This window comes from Delphinapterus leucas, chromosome 21, assembly GCF_059928025.1.
Source record: "Delphinapterus leucas isolate spDelLeu-1000000601 "Yukka" chromosome 21, BTC_Dleu_Yukka2, whole genome shotgun sequence".
In the NCBI taxonomy this organism is placed as follows: domain Eukaryota; kingdom Metazoa; phylum Chordata; class Mammalia; order Artiodactyla; family Monodontidae; genus Delphinapterus; species Delphinapterus leucas.
In genome coordinates, this window is record NC_143149.1 from 13080785 (window position 1) to 13102585 (window position 21801).

The window sequence follows — 21801 nt, forward strand, 5'->3', positions numbered from 1 at the left end:
CCGTGATGTGCACATAATAACAAGGGCCTCCTCTTGCCCAGTTTTGGGTTGAAGTTTAATCCAAAAACTGGGGAGACTAGCTTCTTGTAGGATCCGATGTCAAACAATCAATTAAAGTATGGACCACACTCATTTTCCTAGAATGGTTACCTTTAAAGTTGTGATTAATGTGAATCTTAAGTATAATACAAAAATAAACCAAATCAAGCCTCTATGCTAGAAATTCACCAGGACCCTATAAAAGCAACCTGGGGAAAGGAATAACGAGGCAGATTTCTATGTCTGGCTCTGTTTCAGAGATAAATAAGTAAGTAAAAGGTGTTAAAGCCTAAAGAGGACATACAAACTTAAATCTCTGCCTGAATCTGAAATTCCCATTTCCAGCATTTACTGGCATGGCTTGTCAGTCTCTAGAATGAGTATGTGAGTACTGCAGCTCGCTTCATGAGAACACTTCCTGTAAAATGTGATGGATTAACACTGGGCATGCGGGTAGAATTCTTCTTTCCAGTAATGAGACAGAGATTTCTGTTCTCCATCTTTTACAGGACCAGCCAGAGCTGGGACTTTGTGGCTGCACTGGACACCACATTTGAGCCAAAATGACCTCAGGGAAACCCTGCAGCGAGGTGGGCAGGGCAGGGTGACTCACCTCCATCGCCTTCAAGCTGATGAGCTCCACCCCGCACTTCTTGCCTCGGTCCGACAGATTACTGCCATAGGAGTCCATGAGAACGATAGTTTTAAGGGATGGTGTTAATTTATTTTCTACACCTTCTAATAAGAGGATGGCCTTCCCTGGCTTGTCCACAAAAACCAGAGAGAGTTCAGCTGGAAGTGAAGAGACACAGTGAGGAACCAGCTCTGGGATACTAAAAGCTTGACTGTAACATCTGACACCAGGTTAAGTACTACATTTTTGAATAGGAGGGTAGATGTACATTTAAATGGAAAAATCCCTATCATATCATGTATCAGCAAATGTAGTCTCTGTATCTAACCAATAACTATGCTAAAGTGCCCCTAAAGGCCGCAAACATACCTTTGTTGATGATGTAGGTGATTGCTTCTGTTCCGAGGGTATCGTAGAGGGGAACGATCACCATCGAATAAGTAAAGCATCCCTGTTCAATGATCACCCACTAAAGAAAACGTAAAGATCAGGGTGAGAAAATAAGATATTGTGGAACCACTCCAGGGTAAACAATACTCTATAGAGATCCAACATGGAAACACCAGATGTAGCAAAACATCTGTGTATCTACTACTATGTGCCAGGCACCAAAGGGATTCCTAATGAGAGCAAAACACTTGCTCACTCCTTAAAAGGAAAGTACAATTTGCCTGAAAATTTGAGGCAAATATGTGAAAAGAGAATGAACGGCATGAGAGTGACGGGCTCAGAGGCAAGACAGCCTGCAGTGGGCCTCCTTGGTGGGGGAGGTAACTGAGCTTGCCCTTTGCAAGAGCAGCACGATTTGGACAGGTGGAGAGAAAGGTAAGGGGACTCTGGGAGCCGGGACTGTGAGATCAAAGCGGGGAGGGTAAAGGGAGACCCAAGAGGGAAGAGATATGGGAACACATGTATATGTATAACTGATTCACTTTGTTATAAAGCAGAAACTAACACACCATTGTAAAGCAATTATACTCCAATAAAGATGTTAAAAAAAAAAAAAAAGCAGGGAGGGTGGTCCAGTGGGTAAGAATCTGCCTTCCAATGCAGGGGTCGCAGGTTCAATCTCTGGTCAGGGAACTAAGATCCCACATGCCGCGGAGCAACTAAGCCCACGTGCCACAACTACTGAGCCCGTGTGCCACAACTAGAGAGAAGCCCGCGTGCCGCAATGGAAGATCCTGCATGCCGCAAGGAAGATCCCACGCGCCGCAACTAAGACCCAACGCAGCCAAATAAATATTAAAAAAAAAAAAAAAAAGGCAGCGAGTGGGGGCATCAGTGAGCCACCAGGCTGGCAGGGACGGCCCAGCAGGGCTGTGGGGACTGGCTAGGCTGGAGCGAGGGCTGGAGCCGGCCTGAGGCCACGGGGGAGCCTGGCTCTATGTCCCTGGCAAGGTGCAGCCTCTGGGGTTTCTCGGCCAAACAGCAACTGGGGCTCTGAGGGACAGCAATCTGGCCACAGTGTGCCGTAGGGCCTGGGACTAGGGGAAGAGGGACACACTATCTACCGGGAAAACTGTCCTGGAAGGTTCCCTAGGAAAGTGAGGAAGGAAAGAAGTGACACAGTCACTGGTCATCTTCCTCTAAACACATCAGCCACACAGCAACTGACCCGCCTACAAGCGAGATGCAGCAGAGTCCCTCTTTCGCTTATAATCCTCAGTGGTCCCCATCGTCCGCAGAACACACGGCACGGATAAGGGCACAGCGGCCATGGGGAGCAAGCACAACCCACTCACATTCACTTGGCCTGGAGCTGTCTCTCTCTCTCATCCTGCCACTCCACCCTCCACCACGATGAAATGCTTCATCCCCCATCACAGACATGCTGCTCCACGCAAGCGTGCCATTGTTCCTGACATTCCCTTGGCCTCCCCACCCTCGTAGGCATCAAGACTCCACCTTGGACTTTGCTGGTAGCGCAGTGGTTAAGAATCCACCTGCCAATGCAGGGGACACGGGTTCAAGCCCTGGTCCGGGAAGATCCCACATGCCACGGGGCAACCAAGCTCGCGCGCCACAACTACTGGGCCTGCGCTCTAGAGCCCGCGCGCCACAACTACTGAGCCCGCATGCTGCAACTACTGAAGCCCACACGCCTAGAGCCTGTGCTCCCCAACAAGAGAAGCCACGGCAATGAGAAGCTCGTGCACCGCACGAAGAGTAGCCCCAGCTCGCCGCAACTAGAGAAAGCCCGTGCCCAGCAACGAAGACCCAAGGCAGCCAAAAATAATAAATAAATAAATTTATTAAAAAAAACCCGCTGAGAAACCACTCTAATTTATAAAATAGTAGCACAGGGATTGAACCAACATGTCTTTTGGACCCAAGTAGGTCTAAGAATCAATTCAATTTCTTCAAGCCCAGTGCTTGAATTTTTCTGTACCAGCTATGCCACTATTTGTTTACTCACACTACAGGCAATAGCTCCAGGGGGCTTCTCATTTAAATGTAATTTAATATAGTGGTTTACAGAAGCACCAGGCATGGGCCCGGATAGCTAAACAACAGTCTGCTTGCCCAAATTAAGGCCAGCTCCCAGTGAGGCCCCTTCCCCATGGCCCCCGGGATTTTAAACTTTATAACCTGGGCAGAGAGAGCCCAGACCTTTTAGAGAGAAAAGATGAGAGTTTGCTACTGACAAAAATGTATCCAAGTTTCTCTGTCATTTATTAATGCCATTTTTCTAATCACAGAGGAAGCCCTTAAAGTGGGAAGACTTCTTTGTTAGTTATTTGTTCTAAGACTTTCTTCACTAGTTTTTGTTTGGGGACCTGATTTTAAAAAAACAAAACCCATAATTTTCTTTAAAAGTGATTTTTTTTTTCCTACCTAAAGGCTAAGAAGGGCCTGGTTTGGGTTTTCATACATGTAACTCTCTAAGGCATAACACAAAGTCATGTTCTCAGAGGTAATCAGACCAAAGAATCTGGTCTGAAGCAGAGGTAGGTGTGAACCCTAACTGGTTCTTCCATCTGAGACCTCTCCAAACCATGTACGGTCAGTGCCTAATGGTTAATACCTCAGGTCTGTTCTGAGAAAAGATGCCGATGAACTGATCTGGGGCCGCCTTGAAGCCCTTGTGGAGCAGCGCCGAGCCCACACACTCTGACATTTCTGCAACCTAAAACGGGGGAGAAAAAATCAGGAAGAGCATCAGGCCCAACTCAAGGAACACAGCTTCCTGTGATGGCCAAGCCTAATACGTTAGCCAAGAAGCAGCACTGCCTTCGGGGAAGAACAGGCGCAAACAGGTATTCCTTTAGTTACACATTTTTGTAAAGTTCAAGGTTTGAATCACCAGAACTCACTGTAAGAAAACTGATCATACAGTTCCTTCTGCAAAGCAAATGAACTTCACCCCAACAGCTGCAGGTCACAGATGATACATGTCAGAGTTTCTATACTTTAGTTTAGTTTCTATACTTTTATACTTCAGTTTTATAAAATTATAAAAGCAATCCAGGGACACAGAACTTTGTGTCTGTGTTTATAAAGAGCAACCAAGCAGCCAAAACTTGTCCTTTGATATAAACACACAAACAACAAGTTTGGGGGAGATCTTTAAAAAAAAAAATAGGAACAAGCTCTTATCATTAGGCTCCACAATTCTATTCTTGAGAATTTATTCTTTGGAAATAACCCAATCCTAACCAGAGGTTTGAAAAAACTTAGGTACAAAGATATGTATTTCAAAATTATCTAAAGTCACAAAAGTCTAGGGGAAAAAAGACCAATGGCTGGATGGTTAAGTAAATGATGGTAAATCTCTAAGAAAATGTTCTACAGCTAGTAAATACTACAGTTATGAAAACCATATCAAACAGAGTATTTGTAACAATTTTAAGTAAGATAAATGAATACAAGAACGCATACTATTAAATACAACTATGTAAAAATAGGTAGATTCATAAAAATTAGGCAGGGCTAATCCCTGCGCCCATCCCTCATCCTCTCATTCTTACCCCAAATGAACTAAAAAAAATTTTTTTAATCTTAATTTGGAATTCTTTTCTTTATTCTCAGTTGGTAAATTCTCAAGAGCACTTTAAATCCACACCCACGCCCGCAGAAAACAGAACCACACTTACTCCTGCCCCCGAAGCCTGTGGGTTCTGGCACACAGTGCCCCTCCGTACGCAGCAATGGCGGTGAAAGCAACACTGGCCAGGCGACAGCAAGAATGACATTAACATGCTTATTACTTCCATACCCCATGGACTGTTTCACAACTCCTGCTTGTGTGTAAGGGCTGGGAACCTGCGAGTACCTAGATGGTTTTCAGAGCTTATTGGGATTCTATGCATGTACTTGTATCTCTAGAACGAGGGTCCAGACCTTTCTTCGAAAAACCTTACAGGGGTTCCTAGCCCCAAAAGCTAAGAATCACTGGGCTAGGGGGAAAAAGTGATTTAAATATACAAATTCAGGGCTTCCCTGGTGGCGCAGTGGTTGAGAGTCCGCCTGCCGATGAGGGGACGCGGGTTCGTGCCCTGGTCCGGGAGGATCCCACATGCCGCGGAGCGGCTGGGCCCGTAAGCCATGGCCGCTGAGCCTGCGCGTCCAGAGCCTGTGCTCCGCAATGGGAGAGGCCACAACAGTGAGAGGCCCAAGTACCGCAAAAAAAAAAAAAAAAAGTAAAAATATACAAATTCGAAGTTAGCTTAAGTCTATTTTTTTATCTTCACCAGCCTCTGTCTGAAATGTACAAATGTACTTCTGAAACCCAGTGATTTCCAGTCTGCCTTCAAACATCCCACCTGCAATGGACCTGTTTTCTCTCCTCCAGCCAATATATAACAGAAGCAATAGAGGAACAGATCACTATAGGTAACTGTAGTGTAAAACCCAAGGGCTGGGCTTTCTCTTTTTTTGTAATGCAAGTGCCTGCCTTAAGCTTTGATTGCTGACCATCCACTTCCAAGCCAAGGCTGACGCATCACCAGCCATAGGCTAGATAAGGAGCCAGGCCCCCTCCCCGCATGAGGCTCCTTTGTTTTACAGATCTCGGTTGATGTTGATAACTGACAGTCTGAGCCACTTGTTTTCTCTCTTCCTGTGCTTTAAGTTCCTGCTCTTCTGTTTCAGATTCATTAATAAGAGTGAGCCCTCGAAAACCTAGGCCCCCATCTTTGACCCCAATAAAGCAGAACCCCAGGTGCTCTACGCTCTCTCTCCCCCTACCCGAGGCCTCGCTTGTGTGGCCCAGGTGTGTTGCATCATTTCCATGTCCTGTAGTAAGAAAGCTTTATTTTTTCCAAGTTTCCTTATGGTTATTGCTGAAAGGCATCTTGCAATCATAATATGAAACACGAGGGCTGGTCCAGCCACAATACTGGTTATTGACAGGCTGAGACCTGAACAAAACAGTAACATGACAAGAAGATGATGTAACCCAGAAGCACTTGAAGATTCTGTGAGGCCTGAAGACCATCGTGCAATGTGAAATTTCCAACACACATGAACTGTTTTTACACCACTTGTGAAAATGAGGGATCTGAAAACTACTATTTGGCTCTGGTAAGGCAGAATAAACACTGAGAAATCCCTCTGCCCACCGGACCTACAGCTCATTACTCCTTCCTGCCCAATGTTCAACAGCTCCAAGAACTGCCATGTTCCAGCACTATGGCTCGCGTAAGGCGGCCACACAGCCAGAAAACTCACCTGTTTGTATGAAAGCCATTCATAGGGTTGGTCTGGTTTCCTAGAACCTAAACATGGGTCATTATCTGAAATGAGAAAAAAATTAAAAAAAAAAAGGATGGACTTAACATGCATAAATATTCCTAGATTCTCGTTTTAACAGCATAAATATTCCTGGATTCTCGTTTGTATCTTTCATTCCACAAAGTATCAGGTAGATTCTACTGTGGTCCTCAGATGTGAAACAATGAATTCAGATTGGAAATGTTTTCTCCCTGGGTTTTGGTCTGAGTCTTTGTTTGTTTCTTTATCTCTATTTTGTTTCTTACATGGGACAGGAGGGAGAGGGGCTGCAAGGCCGGGCAGCTTCCGGGTACCCGGGGTCTTTCGTGCCGTCCTCAGGGATGAAGGGCAGTCCCATGAGCCGACACCCCACAAGTGTCTCTGACGGAACCCCGCTTCCTTGGATGTCAGTGTTTATTTCTCAAAATATGGGTCTCCTGGTCAAGCAAGTTTGAGAAATGTTGGATCAGGCGCAATTAAACAGGTCTCTTTACTGCAAGAAACGTCAGAGCCTATTCTGAGCTAAAAGACGTGTGACTCTCCATGAAACACATGTGTGACCACGGAAGCCCCTTGGCCACGGGGCACACCCAGCGGGACCCGTGTGCAGTGAGACTCACTCTGCGGAAGTTATGGGAGGAGACAGGGAGCTGGGAGCCAGCCTGAGTGGGAGAAAGCTGGGAGCAAATATGGCTTTCTGACGAAAGACCCCTCTTTCTGAAGGAGAAACATGAAGCATTAGTCACACGGATTCAGTCAAATGCGTACTTGACAGCTGTACGCCCCTCTGGAAACCTTCATATAGCGTTCTGACGTCATCATAGAAATACACCAAGGGCTCATCACTGTCCAGGAGCACGGATCTCCGGGCACCATCGCTGCCCTGGGGAAAAGACAGACAGACAGACAGCACGTCAGCAGAAAGCATCAAAAATAAAAGTCTACCATGTGCACCTTCAATCCTCTCCAGGGCCTGGGAGCAGCTGCTCGGTGAGCATTTGCTGGATGAACTCCAGGGCGGGACGTGCTGGTGTCTGATATAAATCATCCACCTGGAGACAAGTGCAGGCTTCAGAGAAGCAAGGCCGGGACCATGTCCATCCAGGACCCCTGGGAAAAGGAAGCAACTGAGGGAAAAAGAAAAGAGGCTCACAGACCTCTAAGCACTGGTCTTGCCAGACAAGGCTGAGGAGTCTGAGGACTGGACACCAAACCCCTAAATGCACTGTGCTGATTCTCAAACTGTGGCCAGCAGCACAGAAGACCGATTTTTGTCGGGTCTTGTGGAAAGAACACACTGTTCAGTTTTACTTCCATCATGTTATCTATATTCTTTTGGAGATCATCATGTGTACTGCTTTTTCTCTTTGCCAACTTCAGTTTCTCAGGTAGCATCTACTAGTTACCACCATCAGCTATGAAATGTAGGATGTGCATGGACACACTGACCTGCAGCACTTGTAAGGAGGCAGAGTTGCTACCGTTGTGCCCCCTCCTCTAAGTTGCCATCTGTTGGCTCAGAAAGTACACCCGTTATGGACAAGAACCCCTAACTGGCAAGTCATCTCAAGAGGCAGGAGTTCTCAACCAGTGAGCAGCTCAGCATGCTGGGGCCCCAGAGATACTGCAAGGGGTACAGATGTATTTTTGTTTAAAATTTCTTGGGGGAGATTAGATTATGATACAAGGACTTCTGGTACCACAAGAAAGCACGGTTCAAAAGTGGGAGACATTGTTTCTAGCATGAGGTTTGAAGGAAGAAACTAGGAAAGGCTTCAGGAAGGGGCAAAAGGCGAGGTCTCAAAGAGGAAACAGTCTGAAGAGGCAGAGCTGATGGGGAAACAGGATGCACTCCAGGGGACAGACCAATGTGGAGACCCTTTATAAGGCAAAGAGACAGCCAGACAGGTGCTGGTGGATTCTTTTCCTTGTTGTTGTTGTTTTTTAAAAATTAGGATTCTTCACTCCTCCTCCCATTAGCTCTTTCCTTCCCCTATTAAGTTATCATTTATAGGGGACTTCCCTGGTGGTCCAGTGGTTAAGAATCTGCCTTCCAGTGCAGGAGACATGGGTTCGATCCCTGCTTGGGGAACTAAGATCCCACACGCTGTGGGGCAACTAAGCCCGTGAGCTTGGGAGCCTGCGCTCCGCAACTAGAGAGAAGCCCGCATGCTGCAACTAAGACCCAACACAGCCAAATAAATAAATAAATATTTTTTAAAAAGTTATCATTTAGGGCTTCCCTGGTGGTACGGTGGTTGAGAGTCCGCCTGCCAATGCAGGGGACACGGGTTCGTGCCCCGGTCCGGGAGGATCCCACATGCCGCGGAGTGGCTGGGCCCGTGAGCCATGGCTGCTGAGCCTGCGCGTCTGGAGCCTGTGCTCCGCAGCGGGAGAGGCCACAACAGTGAGAGGACCGCATACCACAAAAAAAAAAAAAAGAAAAGTTATCATTTATATACTTATTAAAATGTTTTATAGTATAGAAGTATGTCGAGGAAAAAAATGACTAGCCCCTGTTATCAGTTTGGTGATCTCCTTCCAAACATTTCTTTTTTTTTGCTTATACGTTTATATACATTCTTTTAATATCTACTATGTGCTACATATGTGTGTTTAACTCTTGCTCTACAACTGCTAATAGTCTTCTGGGGTAAACATCACCCAATCATATTTTCTCATCGTCACACAGTCTTATCTTGGCAGAAACTTTCTAAGGCCTGTAGCCATTATTCCAAATACAATTATTAACTACAACATGCTACTTTATAAAAGCAAAGAAGTTATTCTTCGTGCACATAAAGATGGAAAAATCTCTTCCCTTGAGAATCCTGCATTATTATTGCTTAATCTCGGAGTCTGTTTTCTTTTCTGTAAAATGGGGATATCACGTACCCATGTCCAGGGTTAGTTTTAGTTAAACAAGAACTTTCCTGTAAAACACTAACGTGTAGAATGTTACTCAGGCATCTGATAACGTGTCCTAACTACAAGGCCAGTCCTTCTTAGCCTATATCATTTCACCAACAAATATTCAGATTAAAGTTCAGAAGCAATTCGTGGCTTTTAGTAAACATCAGAAGTCTCTTCAACCCAGGAAGCTACCCCAAAGACCCAGCGCATCGAGGCTAAGCTAGAGAGAGAGACAGGAGACTGAAAGACAGAAAATGGGAAGGAGAAAAAACGCTGAGAAAAGTACAAGGTGTGCCTGCTAAAGGGGAGCCAGCCGCCATTAAATAGCTGTCTCCTGGCCACCCACCCGACCTGCGACCTGCTCTGCGTGTCACCACGTGACCTGAAGGCCCAGGCAGCCTGGTGGCCCGCGGAGAGGCCCTCATGACCTCAGCCTAGCGTGGTGCCACCTACACCTCTCCTCAGGACAGTCGCTCATCCATGGCACTACACAGTTGTTTCTCTGCAAAAGCAATACTGCCTTCCCAGTGCGTTCTGCTGAGCGGTGCCCACAGCTGCCAACAGAGCTGGTGGGAACCAGGCAAATAAGATACAGGGTTTGTTCTGAAGGTGGCTAAACTTTATCCCTACATGACCAGAGGGACTCCAGGAGTACTGGCTGAGCAGAGGAGCGTGGAGGGAGCTGGAACGAATAGAGAGGAGAATCCTAGAATCTACAGAGCACAGGCTCACCCCAGAGCTGAGGTCCTCAGAGGATGGTCAAGGTAACACCTGGCCCTTGTAGGGAAAGCATTTAGTGAGCCCTCTGCCAGATCTACCAAGTCGGAAACTCTGGGGGTGTGATCCAGCAGCCACGTTTCAGCCGGCCCTTCGGGGGACTCTGGTGCGCCAGCCTGGAGGCATTAAGGTCCCCAGCAGGGGAGTGGTGAATATACGGATAATGCTTTAAAATCTACAAGGAGGGTGAGCAGTGTATGGAACAGGATGGACAGAGACCAGCTGACGTGGGCCTGGACTAGGGCAGGGGCGTGAGACTGGAGGCGCTAAGCACGAATGAATGGGACTGGTAGGTAACTGGATGCAGGAAAACAGGAAGGGAGAGTCGGAGGCCTGAGACAACAGCAGTTCCGATTTATCCAAAATAGGAAACTAGGGATTGGGGGTAGGTTTGAAAAAAGAGATGAAGTTTAGCTCTGGATATATGGAGACCCTATCTCTTCAAGACAACAGGTCAACTCCCCAGTTCCAACTTTGAGAATCACTGCTCTGGAGTATCGTTTTATAACAAACTTTTGCCTAAGTAATTCTTTGGTTATGCTACCGTTTTGGTGGTATATGATCTTCAGGACTTTGAGAGGCATGCTGGTAAAACAGCCAAATCAAAGTTAAAGAAGCTAATCACATCCCAAATAAGGCCATCATCTTGGCAAAGGAACCCGAGGACAAGACATTTATTATTACTCTCATTAGCAAAGTAGCAAAAGTTTGACGATAAAGCAGTAAATGAATTCTATGCCAGAACTGTACAATTTAAGGTATAGGTGAAACACTGGGTGACAGGTCACATTGTCACTTAACTGTAAGGCGTACTCTGTAATTTCAGGAGAGGAGCTGAGTGAAATGAGGGTAGGGAAGACTGAGCAACAAGGTCTGTGTTTTGTTGCTCCATGATGATCACAGTATGCCCGTAAGGCCTCATCATTTTTTTTTTAATGGTTAAGATGGTAAACATTATGTGCATTTTATCACAATTAGAAGTAATATTTTAAAAATTTTTTTAATTAATTAATTAATTTACTTTTGGCTGTGTTGGGTCTTCGTTTCTGTGCGAGGGCTTTCTCTAGTTGCGGCAAGTGGGGGCCACTCTTCATCAGGGTGCACGGGCCTCTCACTATCGCGGCCTCTCTTGTTGCGGAGCACAGGCTCCAGACACGCAGGCTCAGTAGTTGTGGCTCACGGGCCTAGTTGTTCCGCGGCATGTGGGATCTTCCCAGTCCAGGGCTCAAACCCATGTCCCCTGCATTGGCAGGCAGATTCTCAACCAATGCGCCACCAGGGAAGCCCAGGACTCATCATTTTTGATGTGCATACGAGTTACCATTCATCTTGAACGAAAGTGCTACCCATAAGCCCTGGGTGTTAGCAACCTTAGTTACACCTGCAAGGTGAGGGCTTACACGCTGAGTGCAACAGAAGCTCAAATGTCCATATGTGCTACAAAATTGAGCCATTTCAAAGGCAGGGCATTTAACTATCGGGTTATCCAAGTACATGCAGCTATTTCTAGGAACACCTACTTAAATGAAGAAATATTTTAAATCTGGCCTTTCTGGACTTCTGACATAACCTACAGATGGGGGGTGAAGGTGCGGGTTTCAGTTGTACTCAAGAAACAGGGAGAGCTATGCAGACAACCCCAGTGGAATGTGCAGGAAATTGGCCGATAAGATTCAGTCAGGGAGGATCAAGGGTTTTTTCTTTCCTCTTTAATGCGGTTTATACAGTTTTCCCAGTTTTAAAAAAAGAAAAGACTGTGAGTCAGTGGGTAGTGACCACCCTACCGTCAAATCGCGGTCACGAGGATATTTGGCAATGGCTGTACAAGCAAAGGTTCCTCTAGAGGTCAGTCTCCCCACGTGGGCTGAGTTAGGAAATAAAAGTTCAAGTTCCCCTCAGGGGCAGTAAGGACAGGAAGACAGTGAACATCTGTGAATCGATGGTTCCCAGCACTAGAGCTCTTGCCAATATTTGAGAAAAAGGAACATTTGATGGTGAGACTCATTTTGCATCACTCCCATATTTAAATGCAAAAGCAGGGACTGCCCTGGTGGCACAGTGGTTAAGAATCTGCCTGCCAATGCAGGGGACAAGGGTTCGAGCCCTGGTCCGGGAAGATCCCACATGCCGAGGAACTACTGAGCCTGTGCTTTAGAACCCATGAGCCACAACTACTGAAGCCTGCGCACCTAGAGCCTGTGCTCCGCAACAAGAGAAGCCACCGCAATGAGAAGCCCACGCACCGCAACGAAGAGTAGCCCCTGCTCGCCGCAACTAGAGAAAGCCCGCGCGTAGCAATGAAGACCCAATGCAGCCAAAAATAAATATAAATGAATGAATAAATGCAAAAGCAAATTATTACATCCTTGAGGATTTCTCAGGGATAGAAAGGCCTGAGCTTTACAAATTGTGGTCCCATTTATCTCCATCTAGAAAATGGCCCCAACAGTCAACCACCTATTTTGTTACTACCATTTATTTCCTCTAAGGAGATGGATTGGGGGAGAGCAGGAAGTAGGAGGGAGGGAGGGAGGGAGGGAGGGAGGAGGGGAATGAAGGGACAGCAGAGAGGGAGTGGGGAGAACCCAGTAACATCTAAAGAGGCCGCTGAAGACTGGGCTGGATTTTATGTAATCCACCTCTAGGGAGAAAAGCAGCAGGTGGAAACCACAGTTCTCGGGGGTAAAAATGACTTTTTTTTGCTCTTTCCAATATCATCCATGTAAAATACACTCCTCCCAGCACGTAGATTTCACGTGCATCATCTTACCTGTTCAGGCCACCATCACCTGCAGCCTTTTATAAACAGGCACAAAGAGACTTTTCCATCCGGGGACCTAGAGGCTCTCTGGCCATCAGTTCTATCCAGCAACACGAGATCTTTGACAGAACAAACTAGGGCCTTTATTCAAGACCAGCCAATAGGTGATGTTCCCAACCAGATTTTTTAGGATAATGAACAGGGTATTTTAAAAATACCTAGACTCCTCCATTATGTTGACATAAATGTAACCATGCAACCATGAACCCTCAGGTTTACTACTTGCGCTCACCATTTAACCAGCCAACTTCCTGAGATCCTTTACACACAGTGAGTGAAGATGGGGCAGAAGCATCTGTTACAACCGGTGCTGGGTGTTCTCATCTGATTGCGGGAGGTTTGGAAGGAAGTATTCACTCCGAAGATGAGAAAATGGACAAACAGACGGTGGGGAGACCTTCCCGTCTCAGTCCCACGTCTAAAATGCGGCAGAGCGCGCTTCAGACCAGCCTGTAGGACATCCGGGTTCAAACTCGCCCACACACGGTTCATCTCCACCTTGCAGGAGACAAGCCCAGATCCTGGTGGCCACCTGGGGGGGTCTGGTTCTCTATCACTCTCCTCTAATCCTCAGGAGGCTTTCCTGTCCCCCCACCCCAGCTTCCTCTCCAGTTTTCAGCTTCCTGAGCGCCCCCTGTACCGACGGGAGGACCTGCCTAAGGGGTGGGGGAGGCCGACTCAGTACTTAGCAAACCAGTTCTGTGCCGCCAAACACAGGTCAATCTCGTCACCAGAGAAAACTAGCCAACTGCAAGAGGGAAAAAGCTCCCTCCCACCTCCGTGGAAGGGGAGAGAGTTCAGAGGCACAAAATCCAAATTCCCACAAACACACACTGGTCCAGCAAAACAAGCCTGCCTGTAGCGTCTCCGAGTGCTGGCCACTGAGAACGTGCGAGGCACTAGCTCACAGGCGGAAGGAAACGCGTCTGTTCCTTACCCTTGCTCGGCCCTTTAGAGGCTGCTGTGAAGGCGGGGTTTTTGCCCAGAGGCTCAGAAGGCCTACATCTGCCATGTTTCATTTGATAGGAGTGGACCTTGCTTGGGGCGAGGCTAATTAATTAATTTACTTATTTAGTTATTTATTGGGCCGCGTTGGGTCTTCGTTGCTGTGCGCGGGCTTTCTCTAGTTGCAGCGAGCGAGGGCTACTCTTCGTTGTGGTGCGTGGCCTTCTCATTGAGGTGGCTTCTCTTGTTGCAGAGCACGGGCTCTAGGCACGTGGGCTTCAGTAGTTGCAGCACGTGGGCTCAGTAGTTGTGGCTCGTGGGCTCTAGAGCTCAGGCTCAGTAGTTGTCACGCATGGGCTTAGCTGCTCCACAGCATGTGGCATCTTCCCGGACCAGGGCTTAAACCCGTGTCCCCTCCATCCCACCCTCTGTGCCCCAACTGCTAGGACAACTGGCTGAAAATGCCCTCTGAAGTTGTGATGTTTCTGGAAAACCTGTGTGAAAATTCTCTGAATTTCACAGCAGCAAGGTCACCAGTGGTGGGGCTAGAAGGGCACATCTCTGCCCACCTCTTTACCTGACCACATGCATAATCATATCACAGGGAAGAACAGGCCGTGGGGAACAGTGACAGAAGCTTGCAATTACAAATGGTAAGTAAGTGAGCGTTAATGCCTAATCACAGATCTGCACAAGGATCCCAGACAGATATGAAGCCAGAGCCTCACACTAAGGATTCTTCCAAAGTCTCACACGCTCTCCTAGTCGACTGTTCCCAGGCTTCCCAGAGATGAGAATGAGGTTCACGTTTACGTTCATTTTTACACATGACTGCAGGAACAAGGCTGCCCCCTCCCTTCCTCCTAGTGTGGACCTGGCTCAGACCAAGGCCTGAGGAGGCTAACGCCCCTCGCAGATGCCCTGCCAGTCTTCCGCACGCCCACAGGGCTGTGTCAGAGGAGTGAGTGATCCCGCCATCTGGCTGCACCTGCCCTTCCTGGACAGCCTTCCTCTTGCTCTGCCCCTGCAGCTTCCCCTCGGGCTCGCCCCGACGCTGCTGCCCCTCATCCTGCCCAATTCAACAGCCGCTTAAGCCCCTCCACTCAGGTCCAGAAGGGCATCGCCATCCTCGCTGTGTTTTTCCAGCTTTGCTGAGGTGTAATTGACAACACTGTAACATATCTACAGAGGACAACGTGACGTGATACACACACGCGTCGTGAAAGGATCCCCCCATCGAGTGAATTAACACATCCATCACCTCACATATTTACCCTTTTAAATCTTTTTTGGACACTTAAGTTCTACTCTCTCAGCAAATTTCAATTATACGATACAACATTATCAACTACAGTCACCATGTCAGACATCAGACCCTCAGACCTTATTCCTCTGACAGCTGAAAGTCTGGACCCTTTACCAACCTCTCCCTGTTTCCTCCACCCACCCAGCCCCTGGCAACCACCATTCTACTCACTGTTTCTAGGAGTTCAACTCTTTTTTTGGGGGGGCACCATCATCACCCCTTTGTCTCCACAAGTCCAGGGTAAGAACTTCATAAAAGCTTTCAAACAACGACCTGCTCTCTTCTCGTGTGGAAACTGCTTTGCCAGTTTGCAAGGAGGTCTTTACACCCACATCCTGTGTTGAGTGTGACTCTGCCAGCCACAGGGGAAATCCTACTCAGTGACAGACTCCATAGGCACCTGCACACATGGACTAAGAATGCCAGTCCGTGTCACAGTGGGCACGTGAGCTGGGAGGCCAGAGGTTTGTCCAGATGAGCAATGGCATCAAGAAGGCCTCCCTGGAGGAGGGGACTTTTGAATTCGAAAGCCTTGCTATTTACTGAGCATGTCTTCCACAGGCTGGATGTGCTACCTTTAGTTTGCTTCTTTCAAGTTCTTCCTGATAAAGAACTGTGGTTCTAGTTTTATGGCATGAAGACAAGTCACTCATGTGACTCTTAGTTTGAGGATGGCCCTTGTCCTCTGCCAGGGCTGGAAGGAGTCCTTGGTGGTCCTTCCTGCTGGGCTGTACACTCCACAAGGGCAGCAGCCTCTTCCTGCCTGATCTGGGCACACCATGTATTTGCTGAATGAATGCCCATCTCATACCTACTCTGTGACTCAGGGAGGATCGAATCCAGAGTGTCACAGCCTCTATATTTGACATTCAGCAGCACGGGATTAAAATGCTAAGGCAAGTTCCTCACCATATATATATCCCAACATATGAATGTTTAAATCTCAACCTTTCATGCAAAAGGGTCACCCAGCCAGCATGTGACCTGGATGTCATGAGGTTATCTGGGGTGGAAGTAAGTCATCCAACATGGAGACAGGATGAATTATACCCAGAGAACTGGTTCTACATATTAAAAGGTATGAACCCACACTAAGCCAAGCCCTGGTAAGAAGTCTAAACAGTGACTCTGTTAAAGACTGACTGGTTGAGTTACCAGAGGTACATTTTCAACTAAGTTGTGACAGTCTTCAAATGAAGGCTTTAAAACGCTAAGGGGCTTCCCTGGTGGCGCAGTGGTTGAGAGTCCACCTGCCGATGCAAGGGACACAGGTTCGTGCCCCGGTCCGGGAAGATCCCACATGCCACGGCGCGGCTGGGCCCATGAGCCATGGCTGCTGAGCCTGCGCGTCCGGAGCCTGTGCTCTGCAACGGGAGAGGCCACAACAGTGAGAGGTCCGCGTACCGCAAAAAAAAAAAAACAAAGAAAAACCAAAAAAACCAAAACGTTAAGGACTGGAAGGTATAAAAACGTTTTTACTCGCTACAATGTATTCCCTTCTCTAATTTTTAAGAACAAAACAGTTAACTTGAGTTTTCGTTTCAGTGCATTATAATCTCGTGGTAGGTCTCAAAAATCTTTCCAACGTAATTTGAGAAGATAGCCATCTCAATGCGTGTAAGACATCTTTTATCAATTGGAGGAATTCACATACTCTTCCTGCCACCTCCTACCCGCAATGGCAATGGTTCTCGTCTATACTTTGTAATGGTTTGTTGCCTAAACCCCTTAAACCCAGGCCCACGACCCCATGAGCACCGAGTTCTGCTCTAACCCCACCTATGTCCGACCCGGTCCAGGGAAGGCAGAAGCTCACCACAACTCGCGCGGGCTGCTGTCCAGGTCCTGACAGCGCTCTGCCCCTCCCCTGGCCCCCACCTCCACCTCATTCTTGACAGTTTCTGATCCTATTGATACATCCAACCTGTGTGGGGGACCCCAGACTCTGTTTCTTACCCTACCTGTACCTCCTCCTCCTTCCATTACTACCTTTGGACTCATTTGCCTGTAACTCTGTTTTCAGAAGAGTCTGCCCCTGGGTTTAGAAACTCTAGCCACTGACTCGTCAAATTTACCTACCTACACGGATCCAAAGTTTCCTTATTATCCTGCTTTATCCTTTTCTCCCAACCAGAGTCCTAGTTATAGTACATAACTTTCAACTACCGTAATGAGGCAGCATAACAGAGCTCCAGAACTTCCACTAACTGTATGGTATAATTTCACCTCTGTGGGCTCAGTTATTTTCTCGTGTATAAAATGTGAGGGTTCAAAGAGAAGACCTTCATGGAAGAAGAAACTAACATTTACTGAACACCTCTCTTGGGCCGAGTGGATGCTGCTTGCATCTGTGCAGTCTCTGAACACTGCGGGAGGGAAGGTCCCGTCACCTCCGTTCTCCAGATGAGGAATCTGAAGGTCAGGCTGGGTGAGCTGCCCAAGGCCGCCTGGTTCAAGCAGAGCGGTCAGGTCCAGCCTCGGCCACAGCTGCCCCTGTCCCTCTGGTCCCTTCCGGCTCCAAAATGCTCTCCTAGGCCCCGTAACTGCAACTACCACGGCCTGGGCCCTGACCAATCCCAAAGGGTTTCTGGTCACTCCAGCAAAGATCACCTTCACGAGTGGGACATGAGATCTCAATTCCAGAGAACAGGTTGAGACCAGCTAAAACTGGAAAACTTGCACATCACTTGTGAATGTGATTTAAAAAACAAAAACCAAAAAAACCCAGATATACACACAAAAACTTGCTTTCATCCCCTGCTCAAAGTTATGGAGCTACAGTAGAGAAACGCTGTGGAAGACAGAATTCTTCCCGGACACGCACTGTTGCAGGTTGGGAGCTGTACCTGCAGACAGAGGGCAACGGCTCTCTAAATAGGGTCTTGATCAAACCAGGCTCAAAAATTTATGAGAGACTTTTGGGATTCCGTTGCCAACTCCAGTTTCGCTGCCCTACTCTACAGCGTGTGTCTCTATCACCTTTCCTGCACAGGTCTACAGCACGGGTGCTAACATCCACTTTATTACCCTGATTTGTAAAAGGAAATTTTAGAAGCTTTAACTTATCCAGAACCTCTGTGCTGCTGCTTTATTTATTTATTTTCTTCCTTTTTTTTTGGCCACACTGTGGGTCATGCAGGATCTTAGTGCCGTGACCTGGGATGGAACCCACGCTCCCTGCAGTGGAATCGTGGAGTCCTAACCACTGGACTGCCAGGGAAGTCCCCACTGTGCTGCTGCTTTAAAAGAAAAGTGTGACTGGGAAGCAGCCCGTGTGGGTAGTGATGAGATGCAGCCAAACCCAAAGGGCAGATTCCTCTCATTCTCACAGCCATGAAGAGTTTATGGGAAGAGGAGGGTGAAAAAACTGCCTATGCAAAATGGGAGGGGGGTGTGAAGGTGGGGATGGGCAAATGGTGCTTACTTGGCTTCAAAGTGGGAACAAAGCAACAATGCTTTATTCGGCCGATCAGCCCCTTCAACAGTGCCAGCCAGACAGGCTCCTGATTAACACTTAATGAATTAAGTTACTCTTTCTGCCATGCAAGTCCATATGACGATGCTAGCTAAATAAAAGTATCTATGTTACTAAGTATCATAATCCCAAATTCAATATTTTAAGTTCTTTTTTAGATATGCAAAGCAAATTTTGTATCTCTTCCTAAGACCTACAAATTCTGAAAATCAGAGCTAAATCTATTCCTATAAGCAAGGAGAAAACTCAGGAAGCCATACCCCAGGTAATGGAATTAGAGATTTTAATTTTCTTTCTGCTTATCTGCAGTTTTAAATTGTTCTACAGAGAACATGTATGATTATTTTAATAAGGCTCAATGACTTTATGCTAAACTGGAACTTAAAAACCACATTGTAAGTGGCTCTCCAATTTCTCATACGGTAAGAATTTGGCTTTTTAAATTTTTACAGTTACTGCTTAATTAAAAATATCTTAAATCTATACTGGCCAAGTACTCTTTTCAGAGTGATGGCAATGCTACGGTGAGACACCAGGTCCTCTGCCAGAAGAGAAGGGATGCCAAAAACTTCACACATATTAGAAAAAATTAACTTCTATTTACGTTGTGAAATACTAAGTTTACCTTCTAACTAGAAATAAAATACAAAGCCAGCTTTCCTCAGTAGTAGTTCATTCTATTTTTACATTTTGGCATGAATTACACTGACATATCATTTTATATATTTTAAGAGTTTCACATTAATGAATCCAAGAAATTGTCTGAAATGAAACAAAGAACTGAAACCCTATAAATAACAAAAAGGTATTAATTAGGCCAGGGCTTCATTTGGAAGGACACACTCTCCTGCTCGACCATCAGTCCAGGTCAGAGGAGGGCAGGGAGGGGGTGGGGGGCGACCATTCACTGCTACATCTAAAAGTACATGAGGTGATTCTCTGTTTCCCAATGCTTTTCTTTTGCGAGTCATAAATTCTGAAAATGAATTCTGACCTGGGTAGGGGAAAGCAGGAAACTACAGAGAGTAGGTGAAGAGTCAAAGCACCAGGGATTCCCTGGTGGCGCAGCGGTTGAGAGTCCGCCTGCCGATGCAGGGGACACGGGTTCGTGCCCCGGTCCGGGAGGATCCCACATGCCACGGAGCGGCTGGGCCCGTGAGCCATGGCCGCTGGGCCTGCGCGTCCGGAGCCTGTGCTCCGCAACGGGAGAGGCCACAGCGGTGAGAGGCCCGCGTAGCGCAAAAAAAAAAAAATTTTAAAAAAAAGAGTCAAAGCACCAGTGAACACCTGGCTGCTTCATCTTTTCTATTAACCTTAAAAAGAGATTCTCAAGGGAAGGAAGGTAGAGCAGGAGCGCTGAGACCCTCCCTTTGGACTTCCCGATCACCTCCCCCCGCAGTAAGCCCGCGTTACGGGACATCACTCTCTGCTTGGTTCTTAGAGCGATGAGAGCCTGACCTTCTGTTTGGCCAAGTTAAACACAACCACGGCACCCAACTCCGCCTTACACGTCTCTTTTTTTTTTTCCTGATTTTTTTTTTTACATCTTTATTGGAGTATAATTGCTTTACAATGGTGTGTTAGTTTCTGCTTTATAACAAAGTGAATCAGTTATACGTATACATATGTTCCCATACCTCCTCCCTCTTGCGTCTCCCTCCCTCCCACCCTCCCTATCCCACCTTACACACCTCTTGAATGTCCTTGATTCTTCACACCCATCCTAAATTCTGTGGCCACATTAACGCTGCAGGCTCCCAGTCCGGCCTCATCCTATTAGAACTCCCCAAGTCCCAACTCCCTCATGCGAGAGGCACCAGAATCACAACTAACTGCTGAACAATCGTCAACAGGAAGACACCGGAACTCACCAAAAAAGATACGCCACACCCAAAGACAAAGGAGAAGCCCCAGTGAGACGGTAGGAGGGGCGCAATCACAATAAAATCAAATCCCATAACCGCTGGGTGGGAGACTCACAGACTGCAGAACACTTACACCACAGAAGTCCACCCACTGGCGTGAAGGCTCTGAGCCCCACGTCAGGCTTCCCCACCTGGGGGTCCGGCAATGGGAGGAGGAATTCCCAGAGAATCAGACTTTGAAGGCTAGAGGGATTTGATTGCAGGACTTTGAAAGGACTGGGGGAAACAGAGACTCCGCTCTTGAAGGGCACACACAAAGTAGTGTGCGCATTGGGACCCAGGGGAAGAAGCAGTGACCCCAGGGGAGACTGAGACAGACCTACCTGCTAGTGTTGGAGGGTCTCCTGCAGAGGTGGGGGTGGTGGTGGTGGCTGTGGCTCACCTCAGGGACAAGGACACTGCAGGATCCAGTGCTGGGTTGCCTCAGGCCAAACAACTAACAGGGAGGGATCTCAGCCCCACCCATCACTAGACAAGCAGATTAAAGTTTTCCTGAGCTCTGCCCACCAGAGCAGCACCCACCTCTACCCACCACCAGTCCCACCAACCACGAAGCTTGCACAAGCCTCTTAGATAGCCTCATCCACCAGAGGGCAGACAGCAGAAGCAAGAAGAACTACAATCCTGCAGCATGTGGAATGAAAACCACATTCATAGAAAGATAGACAAGATGAAAAGGCAGAGGGCTATGTACCAGATGAAGGAACAAAATAAAACCCCAGAAAAACAACTAAATGAAGTGGAGACAGGCAGCCTTCCAGAAAAAGAATTCAGAATAATGATAGTGAAGATGATCCAGGACCTTGGAAAAAGAATGGAGGCAAAGATTGAGAATATTCAAGAAATGTTTAACAAAGATCTAGAAGAATTAAAGAACAAACAAACAGAGATGAACGATACAATAACTAAAATGAAAAGTACGCTAGAAGGAATCAATACCAGAATAACTGACTCAGAAGAACGGATAAGTGACCTGGAAGACAGAATGGTGGAATTCACTGCTGAGGAACAGAATAAAGAAAAGAGAACAAAAAGAAATGAAGACAGCCTAAGAGACCTCTGGACATTAAACGCAACAACATTCGCATTATAGGGGTCCCAGAAGGAGAAGAAAAAGAGAAAGAACCTGAGAAAATATTTGCAGAGATTATGGTCAAAAAATTCCCTAACATGGGAAAGGAAATAGCCACCCAAGTCCAGGAAGCGCAGAGGGTCCCAGGCAGGATAAAACCAAGGAGAAACATGCCGAGA

At 47.2% G+C, this 21801-nt stretch overlaps 1 protein-coding gene across 2 annotated transcripts in view; it reads right to left on the bottom strand.

Annotated features, from left to right (window-relative positions):
• ACSL1 (acyl-CoA synthetase long chain family member 1) overlaps positions 1–21801 on the bottom strand; it is a 73924-nt gene that overhangs the window by 24379 nt on the left and 27744 nt on the right. Inside the window, exons 3-8 of one of the 2 annotated variants that reach the window (XM_089903653.1) lie at positions 7157–7271; positions 6347–6411; positions 4771–4842; positions 3702–3803; positions 1043–1142; positions 653–831 (exon numbers count right to left, since the gene is read on the bottom strand). In XM_089903653.1, the coding sequence (XP_089759779.1) occupies positions 653–831; positions 1043–1142; positions 3702–3803; positions 4771–4842; positions 6347–6411; positions 7157–7271 (633 nt within the window). The remainder of the gene's footprint in view (positions 1–652; positions 832–1042; positions 1143–3701; positions 3804–4770; positions 4843–6346; positions 6412–7156; positions 7272–21801) is intronic. The other variant, XM_089903652.1, reaches the window with a different exon arrangement.